The sequence below is a fragment of the Nomascus leucogenys genome, chromosome 1a (assembly GCF_006542625.1).
Source record: "Nomascus leucogenys isolate Asia chromosome 1a, Asia_NLE_v1, whole genome shotgun sequence".
Taxonomy (NCBI): domain Eukaryota; kingdom Metazoa; phylum Chordata; class Mammalia; order Primates; family Hylobatidae; genus Nomascus; species Nomascus leucogenys.
In genome coordinates this window covers 76,459,590-76,472,270 of record NC_044381.1, presented here as the reverse complement: position 1 = coordinate 76,472,270, position 12,681 = coordinate 76,459,590, and the positions used below count along the sequence as shown (strand labels likewise).

The window sequence follows — 12,681 nt, the reverse complement described above, 5'->3', positions numbered from 1 at the left end:
ATAGCATCCAGGGTGGCTGGAGATGTGATGAGATTTCTCTGTCTTTAGCTTAACAGCCTATCTCGGGATGATAAGATAGATATGATGACAATACATATCAAAACACTCATCTGGCCAGATCCCATTCAGATCCTGTTCAAAATTACTTTTGAGTCATTGTATACTTTAATCCAAAATACCCTGTGGTTACTACCTGGCATCTGGGGATGGGTGGGGTAAGGCAAGGCCACGTGACATTCAAAAGTGGTAAAAGTTGCAAGGTTGATGCTCGTTTTGTGTTTCTTTCTGTCCTCATCTCAAACAATTTTTTTTTTTTTTAATTTCAGACAGAGTCTTACCCTGTCACTCAGGCTAGAATGCAGTGGCATGATCTCGGCTCACTGCAACCTCTGCCTCCCGGGTTCAAGCAATTCTCCTGCCTCAGCCTCCCGAGTAGCTGGGATTACAGGCGCCCACCACCATCTCCAGCTAATTTTTGTATTTTTAGTAGAGACAGGGTTTCACCATGTTGGCCAGGCTGGAATCTAACTCCTGACCTCTCAGGTGATTTGCCCGCCTTGGCCTCCCAAAGTGCTAGGATCACAGGCATGAGCCACTGCACCTGGCCTTCAACCAAGTTTAGACAATCATAAACGCAGTCATAAAATAAGTATTCCTTACACTTTTCCTCTTGCTAAGGGCTCATCTCACTACACAGACTTTATTCCTTTCTTAGGAGCTGCGCTTCTCACTCTGTGAGCAATTCTTTCCTCCCAGGGAGAAGCAGGAAGAGCTAGCAAGGAAGCATGCAAGGTTTGTCCTGTCACTCAACCAAACTATGGAGAAAAAAGCCACCACCACTGTTTACATAAATGAGACTTATACCAAAATAAACTTGAAGAGAGAAGACATAGCATTGCAAAAAAAATGTATGCAAGAGACAGAGGAGCTAATGGAAAAAGAAAGGGCAGAATATCTGATAAGAAAACAAGAGTTGACTGCACAGGTAAGTGGCATGATTTATTCTTTAAAATACAATAATGTATAGAATCTGGAGCAGGAAACGGGAAATAATTTATTTGTCCTCAAGGCTGGCAAGCAGCCTCTGTGGTATCTTCTGTGAACATCCTGGGAAAACGGGATGAGTGGGAGACTCAAGGACACTTCTGCTCTTGGGGAAGACATTTGATTGGTAGCAGCATCTCAGTTCATGGGGAAGAATATAAGTGACAGGATTTGTAACACTGGGGTCTCCCCTTGCTTATATGCTGCCATACAGGGACAAGGAATAGGCTACCATCTTATCCAGTTGCCTTTGATAATCCTGAGACTGTGTCTGTATGGACAGGACTAGGGTATTCAGATAGGGCACCAGCCCAGCCCTGCTGTTCCTGATAAATGAATCAGAGAGAGCGGCAGCCTGCAGTGGGGCCAGGCAGAACTGAGGGCCTTAAAGAGAAAACAATGTTTCGAGACCAGCAGATTTGTGAGGGCGGGGCAAGGATAACTACTGCATCTTTTTCTGCCACTGCGGGAGCTGAACTGCCTGCTGTGCCATGTTAATTAAAATTCAGCATCAGATCAGTTATGATTGTTTCTTCCTTGTTCTGCTCTGGTTGACTCGGGGAGAGGTGGTTTTGATAAGAGGGTGACATCGTTCATTAGGGTCTAACAAGTGGTACTGTGATAAAATGGTAAGAAGTTTTCCAGGATTACAAGCTGCTCTGTCTTTGATGATTTTGTTTACTCTGTGTTTACCTGGTTTTATTTCCCATTAAATAATGTGAATTTAGGTTCCCAGATAATTTCTTCAATCCTTCCTTTGACTCTTCTTGTTTGCTTAGTACATTGTAAATCTGGTCACCACTGCTGTGGTGATTTACTATTAAATCACTGCCGTGGCAATTACTTTTATAATTAGTTATTAACAATCATTGTTATTATTGCTCTTACAAATTTACTTTTCAATATTCAATAATTACAGTTTGGCCTTTATGGCTCATGCTTTTTCCTGTGATACTGCAAAATAAGGAAACCCTGGTTTTTTGGGTTTTTTTTACTTATTGCTATACTTGAATTGAATATGTTATGCTTAGATTAAATATGAATTAGGTTGACACTGTTTTTAAAAGATTTTCTAAACTTTGTTGTGCTAATAGGCTTTTTAAATTGGTTTCTTATGCTTGTCACTATAGATTAATGAATTTAAAAATACCCGTGAAGTAAAGAGAATGGAGACTTATGAAAAGAAGAAAGAATTGGATAAATTACAAACTAAAATGTCAAAAATAAAAGAAACAGTTACTGTTTCCGCAGCGGTAAGAAAGAATAAACTATGTATATTTTTAAGCCTTATCTAGGCACCTCAATAAAAAAGGAGTTGATTGTAATTCATCTTCATGTCATGCTGAGAGGATGTTTTCTGCACGTTAACATTTTCTGACACTTTCTTTAAAGCATTATGGTGCAATTGTGGTTTCCTCTTCAGGAATATGATGGGAAGAAGGAAATGTGGAATGTCTTAGATACAAACTGCATTTGATGGGCCAAAATACTGTGAAAATATTGATTTAAAAAAATATACAGAACTAACCAAATGCATTGATACATATAACGTTTCCATGAGATTGCTTCATTTTGTATAACAAAATGAATAACCATGGGCTGAATCCTTAATTCTGGACGTGGAATAATAGAACAGAGTTCAGGCTCTCTATTGAGTACAGCAACATTAATATGTAAAGGAGACCATTTGTCTATTTAAATTAGAAAATACATCAGAGCTCTGTACTTCTGTCAAAAAAATTGTGATAACATTTACTGAAAGGCAACACTGTGATAAGTATTTTGTGAGGATTATCTTTATTTTAAAGCTAAGAAAACATAAGCTTATGGAGGTGACTATAATTGAAGTGGTTAATGTTAATACTACTTGTATATTAATTAAAACAAAAATGCCTGTTAACTTCTTATCACAATTAATTGAACTAATGAGTCTTTAGTGTATTTTTTCTATGTGTCTTAAAAAATCACATGCAAAACTATACTGGTACAACAGTAAAACTGAATATTTTATATGGGGTGGTTCTGCTCATTTTAATTACAATATATCGATTATGATATCCAATTACAAAGCATTAATAAAATGAAAATTTTCTCTCAAATGTGTGCATTTAAAAATCATTATCTGTTTTTAAATTTCAACATAGTAAGGAAGCACTAGGCCTATAGGAAAATAGAAAGGCTATCTAAAACATATTTTATCTGCATGCCCACGCTCATATTTCCAGTTCTGGCCTCATAAATCATAAATCGAGCGCACCACCAACTAGCTTGGGAAAATGAAATATGTCGTCCTCAGCCTGTACTCTGAAGATCTCTAAGCCCAAATTATTTTGAAGGCGGCAGGAGTAAATTTGCCTCCAGGTCCTTCCCCACTTCCCACAATCCAGCCTGCCCACCTTCCTACCCCTCCATCAGTAGAGAATAGTTTTGGAAGCACAAACTTGAGTCTCACACAGAGCTGGATTCAAATCTTAGTTCTGCAAACCTTAAGTTTCCTCATCTATAAAATGGAAGTATTAATATTGCCTACTGCAGAGCGTTTTTGTGGAGATTAAATGAGGTCATGCCTATTAAGTGCTTTATATTTGGTAGTTTGTTGTCATTGTTGTTGGCTGAAGTTAGAAAACAGTATTTTGGCTATAGACTGAGACCACAAGGAATTTCAGATTAACTCTCACATGGGATGTCTCTGCAGCCAGATAACGTTGATGTGATGTTGGCAGAAAAAAATAATAGCGTGTGACCCTTAAGGCAGCCTACCTGTCCAGGCAAGGAGGACTGAGGACTAAAGATAACAGATGTCAGGCCTATCAGGCCTTCAGCATGTATCCCTAATTCTGATGATTGATCAGAGGCCTCTCAACATTTAGCTCATTCTGATGGTAGTTCTACCTCTGGAACTAGCTATGGGTGCTCTAGAGAAAGAAACCGTTTTGAGTAGCTTTTACCCACCTCTCTCACCTGGCTTGGCTAAGAGTGCCTCTATTCTCCCCACAGGTGTATCTCTGATCCTACATTGCTGTCCAGGTTTAGATAGCATTAAATATTATGTCCATGGTAATTCTCTGCTGGAGAGAAGAGGAATTTGTTTCATCAGCCTTGTCTAAGCTCCATTGTCCCTCTACAAGCTGAAATGCAAACTCAAGGCTGAATAAGTTAGACTTTCCTTTTCTTGATCCCAAAATTGCATTGCAAAAATGTCCGTTTCATTATGAATTTTCTCCATCAATTTTTCCTTCCTTTAAATCATAACTTTTTTTCACAGTATCCAATTATTCCATTTCCTAAATTTAGATTAAATATTAAGAAATAAAAATTCTTTTCAGCACGAACATAGCTATCCAGGGAGACAAAAGACCCAATTCGTTTTGACTTTTTAAAATAATACTCATTTTGGTATCCTGGGATGATAAATGAAGATGATTGTGACAATATGGATTTGTTTAATTTTTTTAAGTGTTAGACAAAGTTAATTCTTGTCTCAAAAGTTTGTAAAAATAGTTTTCACATTCTCACTGCTGTATTTAGCCATCATCCCCTCTAAATTTTGGGTTTTTCTGATGATTTCAGAATTATTTGTGTCCAAGTTTATTTTATAGAGAAACAATGATAATGATTGCTCTTTTTCCTTGAAGTACACTCCCATTGTAAAAGTTGAATGAGTAATTCATGAATATTGAGTGGAATCAAACTGCTGTTATGAATCACTTGGTGATGATTGGATGCCATATTTTTGTTTAATTTTTAATAGGTTCTTAGTGATCACAATTTAGAGATAGCACAACTACACGAATCAATAAGGTATTGGGAACAACAGGTCAGTGAGCTAAAGAAAGCCCTTGCAATTCTGGAGGTGAAACTGTAAGTGTAATGCTTTATTTTTACTGAAATGTTTTGAGATATGTTAATATGATATTATAATATAGTTAATATGCTATATTTTCATTTTTAAAAGCATGTCTTTAATTTGACATGAAAATTATATTCTCTTAGTTTACTAAAATATGTGTGAAAGCTTTATAGAGTCACCTTTCCGTTGTGAAATTAGCTGATGATCAAGAGAAAAAAATTAAAGGTTCTGTCAGCTTGGGGAAAGGAAAGGACTCTTTGGAATGTATGTATTATTCTCATCAGTTCCTGACTCCCTATAAACAAAAATGCCCATGGGGGACAGCATTAGTGGGACAGATCGTAGGCTACAACCCATCTAGCCATGCTGTTAGAGTTGTTCTTACTCAAAGGAGACTTGCCAAACTTCCTGAGAAAATACAGGGAAGCCTCAGGGCAAAAACTGCTACACGTGGGACTAGAACCAGAAACTGAAGGAGGTCTTCCATCCTTCCGAAGCCTCAGTGTGTGCTTCATTTTGTGAAAGTGTTTTATTCCTCTCTTTATCTATACAGTATTCTCTTCTTGGTGAGCACATGGCAATGTCTGGCTATGCCAAATCCTCTGAATTGACCTGGCACAGGTCCAACAATCTTTAAAGATTGGTCAACACACTTTCTCCCCTGAAAATCCCCAGATTTCATATCAGAATGTGTTTGGCTCAGCTTTGGTTCCTGATCCAATCAGCTCTACACAAGAAGATGGAGTCTTATAACATGGCTTCCAGGGACTACTCCAGTGGTTCACTGACAGTTTAAGAAACCAATTGTGGACTGAGCAGATTCCCGAAAGACAAGTAACCTCACATGTAGAATCTTGTTATAACATGGCTCATTTCTATATATATTTGAATATATTGTAATTAAAATTATAATAGGTCTTTCAAAACAGGATTTGCAGAGTACAATGCTGATCTACAATCATCAGTTCATAAAATAGGCAATAATCTTTATCTTCAGTATCAGATTAAAAAATTAGAAAGCTCAATTAATACCACAACTAAAACTCCAAAAAACTCTTTTATCTTCTGATGCAATAGTATTAATTGACATATATTTTGAAGAAAAACTAGACAAAAAAGTAATAGTGGAAGATATGGATTACCTCAAGTTATTTCTAGCTGTTACGAATAAAAACCTCACTATGTTGATGAAATTTTATTTATAAGCAGTCTTCATGTTAACTAACGTGTATGAGGATTCATTGATCTTCCATTTGTAATGACTTATCTATAATCCCAGCTATTTAAGAGTTTGGATTCATGTAGAATCTCATCAAAGAAAAGTGCTTTATATTAATGTGGTGATCAAGGATATAAGTTATCCTCCTTTTTATTCAGAAACTTTGCTCTTTCTTCTTTATTACCTGGAAAATTGAAAGAAAGTTCCTGTATTTTTTCTATTTTCTTCCTTAGCTGATTTCCTCTGTCTGTGAAGATAGGGAGAGTCAACCCAGTTCCCGCTTGGTGGATTTGAAGAATCAGTGCTGTTTTTATAAGATTTCTATAAGAAATTATACAAGAAACTAAAATAGTTTGCACATTTTCCTATCAATCTTTTTTTTTTTATTATGCTTTAAGTTTTAGGGTACATGTGCACAATGTGCAGGTTTGTTACATATGTATACATGTGCCATGTTGGTATGCTGCTCATCATTTAGCATTAGGTGTATCACCTAATGCTGTCCCTCCCCCCTCTCCCCACCCCACAACAGTCCCTGGAGTGTGATGTTCCCCTTCCTGTGTCCATGTGTTCTCATTGTTCAATTCCCACCTATGAGTGAGAATATGCAGTGTTTGGTTTTTTGTCCTTGAGATAGTTTACTGAGAATGATGGTTTCCAGTTTCATCCATGTCCCTACAAAGGACATGAACTCATCATTTTTATGGCTGCATAGTATTCCATGGTGTATATGTGCCACATTTTCTTAATCCAGTCTATCGTTGTTGGACATTTGGGTTGGTTCCAAGTCTTTGCTATTGTGAATAGTGCCGCAATAAACATACGTGTGCATGTGTCTTTATAGCAGCATGATTTATAGTCCTTTGGGTATATACCCAGTAATGGGATGGCTGGGTCAAATGGTATTTCTAGTTCTAGATCCCTGAGGAATTGCCACACTGACTTCCACAATGGTTGAACTAGTTTACAGTCCCACCAACAGTGTAAAAGTGTTCCTATTTCTCCACATCCTCTCCAGCACCTGTTGTTTCCTGGCTTTTTAATGATCGTCATTCTAACTGGTATGAGATGGTATCTCACTGTGGTTTTGATTTGCATTTCTCTGATGGCCAGTGATGATGAGCATTTTTTCATGTGTTTTTTGGCTGCATAAATGTCTTCTTTTGAGAAGTGTCTGTTCATGTCCTTTGCCCACTTTTTGATGGGGTTGTTTGTTTTTTTCTTGCAAATTTGTTTGAGTTCATTGTAGATTCTGGATATTAGCCCTTTGTCAGATGAGTAGGTTGTGAAAATTTTCTCCCATTCTGTAGGTTGCCTGTTCACTCTGATGGTAGTTTCTTTTGCTGTGCAGAAGCTCTTTAGTTTAATTAGATCCCATTTGTCAATTTTGGCTTTTGTTGCCATTGCTTTTGGTGTTTTAGACATGAAGTCCTTGCCCATGCCTATGTCCTGAATGGTATTGCCTAGTTTTTCTTCTAGGGTTTTTATGGTTTTAGGTCTAACATGTAAGTCTTTAATCCATCTTGAATTAATTTTTGTATAAGGTGTAAGGAAGGGATCCAGTTTCAGCTTTCTACATATGGCTAGCCAGTTTTCCCAGCACCATTTATTAAATAGGGAATCCTTTCCCCATTGCTTGTTTTTGTCTGGTTTGTCAAAGATCAGATAGTTGTAGATATGTGGCATTATTTCTGAGGGCTCTATTCTGTTCCATTGGTCTATATCTCTGCTTTGGTACCAGTACCATGCTGTTTTGGTTACTGTAGCCTTGTAGTATAGTTTGAAGTCAGGTAGCATGATGCCTCCAGCTTTGTTCTTTTGGCTTAGGATTGACTTGGCAGTGCAGGCTCTTTTTTGGTTCCATATGAACTTTAAAGTAGTTTTTTCCAATTCTGTGAAGAAAGTCATTGGTAGCTTGATGGGGATGGCATTGAATCTACAAATTACCTTGGGCAGTATGGCCATTTTCACGATATTGATTCTTCCAACCCATGAGCATGGAATGTTCTTCCATTTGTTTGTATCCTCTTTTATTTCACTGAGCAGTGGTTTGTAGTTCTCCTTGAAGAGGTCCTTCACATCCCTTGTAAGTTGGATTCCTAGGTATTTGATTCTCTTTGAAGCAATTGTGAATGGGAGTTCACTCATGATTTGGCTCTCTGTTTGTCTGTGATTGGTGTACAAGAATGCTTGTGATTTTTGCACATTGATTTTGTATCCTGAGACTTTGCTGAAGTTGTTTATCAGCTTAAGGAGATTTTGGGCTGAGACAATGGGGTTTTCTAGATATACAATCCTATCATCTGCAAACAGGGACAATTTGACTTCCTCTTTTCCTAATGGAATACCCTTTATTTCCTTCTCCTGCCTGATTGCCCTGGCCAGAACTTCCAGCACTATGTTGAATAGGAGTGGTGAGAGAGGGCATCCCTGTCTTGTGCCAGTTTTCAAAGGGAATGCTTCCAGTTTTTGCCCATTTAGTATGATATTGACTGTGGGTTTGTCATAGATAGCTCTTATTATTTTGAGATACATCCCATCAATACCTAATTTATTGAGAGTTTTTAGCATGAAGGGTTGATGAATTTTGTCAAAGGCCTTTTCTGCATCTATTGAGATAATCATGTGGTTTTTTGTCTTCGGTTCTGTTTATATGCTGGATTACATTTATTGATTTGCGTATGTTGAACCAGCCTTGCATCCCAGGGATGAAGCCCACTTGATCATGGTGGATAAGCTTTTTGATGTGCTGCTGGATTCGGTTTGCCAGTATTTTATTGAGGATTTTTGCATCAATGTTCATCAAGGATATTGGTCGGAAATTCTCTTTTTTGGTTGTGTCTCTGCCAGGCTTTGGTATCAGGATGATGCTGGCCTCATAAAATGAGTTAGGGAGGATTCCCTCTTTTTCTATGGGTTGGAATAGTTTCGGAAGAAATGGTACCAGTTCCTCCTTGTACCTCTGGTAGAATTCAGCTGTGAATCCATCAGGTCCTGGACTCTTTTTGGTTGGTAAGCTATTGATTATTGCCACAATTTCAGAGCCTGTTATAGGTCTATTCAGAGATTCAACTTCTTCCTGGTTTAGTCTTGGGAGGGTGTATTTGTCGAGGAATTTATCCATTTCTTCTAGATTTTCTAGTTTATTTGCATAGAGGTGTTTGTAGTTTTCTCTGATGGTAGATTGCATTTCTGTGGGATCAGTGGTGATATCCCCTTTATCATTTTTTATTGCATCTATTTGATTCTTCTCTCTTTTCTTCTTTATTAGTCTTGCTAGCGGTCTATCAATTTTGTTGATCTTTTCAGAAAACCAGCTCCTGGATTCATTAATTTTTTGAAGGGTTTTTTCTGTGTCTATTTCCTTCAGTTCTGCTCTGATTTTAGTTATTTCTTGCCTTCTGCTAGCTTTTGAATGTGCTTGCTCTTGCTTTTCTAGTTCTTTTAATTGTGATGTTAGGGTGTCAATTTTGGATCTTTCCTGCTTTCTCTTGTGGGCAGTTAGTGCTATAAATTTCCCTCTACACACTGCTTTGAATGTGTCCCAGAGATTCTGGTATGTTGTGTCTTTGTTCTCGTTGGTTTCAAAGAACATCTTTATTTCTGCCTTCATTTTGTTATGTACCCAGTAGTCTCAGGAGCAGGTTGTTCAGTTTCCATGTAGTTGAGTGGTTTTGAGTAAGTTTCTTGATCCTGAGTTCTAGTTTGATTGCACTGTGGTCTGAGAGACAGTTTGTTATAATTTCTGTTCTTTTACATTTGCTGAGGAGAGCTTTACTTCCAACTATGTGGTCAATTTTGGAATAGGTGTGGTGTGGTGCTGAAAAAATGTGTATTCTGTTGATTTGGGGTGGAGAGTTCTGTAGATGTCTATTAGGTCTGCTTGGTGCAGAGCTGAGTTCAATTCTTGGGTATCCTTGTTAACTTTCTGTTTCATTGATCTGTCTAATGTTGAGAGTGGGGTGTTAAAATCTCCCATTATTATTGTGTGAGAGTTTAAGTCTCTTTGTAGGTCACTCAGGACTTGCTTTCTGAATCCGGGTGCTCCTGTGTTGGGTGCATATATATTTAGGATAGTTAGCTCTTCTTGTTGAATTATCACTTTACCATTATGTGATGGCCTTCTTTGTCTCTTTTGATCTTTGTTGGTTTAAAGTCTATTTTATCAGAGACTAGGATTGCAACCCCTGCCTTTTTTTTGTTTTCCATTTGCTTGGTAGATCTTCCTCCATCCCTTTATTTTGAGTCTATGTGTGCCTCTGCATGTGAGATGGGTTTCCTGAATACAGCACACTGATGGGTCTTCACTCCTTATCCAATTTGCCAGTCTGTATCTTTTAACTGGAGCATTTAGCCCATTTACATTTAAAGTTAATATTGTTATGTGTGAATCTGATCCTGTCATTATGATGTTAGCTGGTTATTTTGCTCGTTAGTTGATGCAGTTTTTTCCTAGCCTTGATGGTCTTTACAATTTGGCATGTTTTTACAGTGGCTGGTACCGGTTGTTCCTTTCCATGTTTAGTGCTTCCTTCAGGAGCTCTTTTAGGGCAGGCCTGGTGGTGACAAAATCACTCAGCATTTGCTTGCCTGTAAAGTATTTTATTTCTCCTTCACTTATGAAGTTTAGTTTGGCTGGATATGAGATTCTGGGTTGAAAATTCTTTTCTTTAAGAATGTTGAATATTGGCCCCCACTCTCTTCTGGCTTGTAGAGTTTCTGCTGAGAGATCAGCTGTTAGTCTGATGGGCTTCCCTTTGTGGGTAACCCGACCTTTCTCTCTGGCCGCCCTTAACATTTTTTCCTTCATTCCAACTTTGGTGAATCTGACAATTATGTGTCTTGGAGTTGTTCTTCTCGAGGAGTATCTTTGTGGCGTTCTGTGTATTTCCTGAATCTGAATGTTGGCCTGCCTTGCTAGATTGGGGAAGTTCTCCTGGATAATATCTTGCAGAGTGTTTTCCACCTTGGTTCTATTCTCCCCGTCACTTTCAGGTACACGAATCAGACGTAGGTTTGGTCTTTTCATATAGTCCCATATTTCTTGGAGGCTTTGTTCGTTTCTTTTTATTCTTTTTTCTCTAAACTTGTCTTCTCGCTTCATTTCATTCATTTCATCTTCCATCGTTCATACCCTTTCTTCCAGTTGATCGCATTGGCTACCGAGGCTTCTGCAATCTTCACGTAGTTCTCGAAACTTGGCTTTCAGCTCCATCAGTTCCTTTAAGCCCTTCTCTGCATTGGTTATCTTAGTTAAACATTCATCTATTTTTTTTTCAAAGTTTTTAACTTCTTTGCCGTTGGTTTGAATTTCCTCCCATAGCTTGGAGTAGCTTGATCGTCTGAAGCCTTCTTCTCGCACCTCATCAAAGTCGTTCTCCATCCAGCTTTGTTCCATTGCTGGTGAGGAACTGCGTTCCTTTGGAGGAGGAGAGGTGCTCTGCTTTTTAGAATTTCCAGTTTTTCTGCTCTGTTTTTTCTCCATCTTTGTGGTTTTATCTACTTTTGGTCTTTGATGATGGTGATGTACAGATGGGTTTTTGGTGTGGATGTCCTTTCTGTTTGTTAGTTTTCCTTCTACCAGACAGGACCCTCATCTGCAGGTCTGTTGGAGTTTGCTAGAGGTCCACTCCAGACCCTGTTTTGCTGGGTGTCAGCAGCGGTGGCTGCAGAACAGCGGATTTTCGTGGACCGCAAATTCAGCTGTCTGATTGTTCCTCTGGAAATTTTGTCTCAGAGGAGTACCTGGCTGAGTGAGGTGTCAGTCTGTCCCTACTGGGGGGTGCCTCCCAGTTAGGCTGCTCGGGGGGTCAGGGACCCACTTTAGGAGGCAGTCTCTCCGCTCTCAGATCTCCAGCTGCGTGCTGGGAGAACCACTACTCTCTTAAAAGCTGTCAATCTTTAACCCTTCTTTTTCCTTCATTAAATCTTTAACTTGCATGCCGGTTAATAGCCCTGTTATCTATTTTGAATTCAAAATGCTGAGGAAAACAAAATCACTCAACCATAAGTTTAAATTCCATGTGTGTTTGGACAAATAAGAGTAACTCAAATGCTCCATAGATCCACAGGAAGCACTGTAGTTTGATCCTTGTTCTTTCTTATCATTGATATCCAGTGTGATTACACAGATAAAGGTGAATCCAATGCCTACCTTTCTAAATGCTATGGTGTTTCTTTGGCATTCAACTGGTTTTCAGCACGTGAGAAATGTGAAAGTTAAATGATACCCAATTTGTGGCCTAGAGTATATCCTTGCCGCTAAAGTGTATGAGGGTATGAAGACTATAGTTGCTTTTTTGGGCTAACATGGTTTCAGAATTGCCACGGTTACTAATGACTTCCATCCTGTTAAACTTTAGTGGTCTAGTCAATTCCTGAAAGCTTTCAAATTAATAATAGAATTTGACAGTTTATCACTTCCACCTTCTTGTACTTCTTTCACTTAGCTTCCTAAATACCATGTTTTCTTATTTCACTGTTCACACTTGTTGCTGCTTTTTTAGGATCCATTAGTTGTTCCAATTCTTTTTCACGACTCTAAATTTCAAGTTCTCGGTCCTTCACT

General features: G+C 38.3%; 1 protein-coding gene across 5 annotated transcripts in view; it reads left to right on the top strand.

The window, feature by feature from the left end:
- Window positions 1–12,681, top strand: part of CCDC175 (coiled-coil domain containing 175) — a 119,321-nt gene that overhangs the window by 27,171 nt on the left and 79,469 nt on the right. For all 5 annotated transcript variants that reach the window (XR_004029716.1, XM_030811421.1, XM_030811434.1 and 2 more), the window contains exons 2-4: window positions 757–985; window positions 2,175–2,297; window positions 4,796–4,905. Coding sequence is in view for 4 of the 5 variants with exons in the window: in XM_030811421.1 (XP_030667281.1) it covers window positions 757–985; window positions 2,175–2,297; window positions 4,796–4,905 (462 nt within the window). In the remaining variant the exon portion in view is untranslated. The remainder of the gene's footprint in view (window positions 1–756; window positions 986–2,174; window positions 2,298–4,795; window positions 4,906–12,681) is intronic.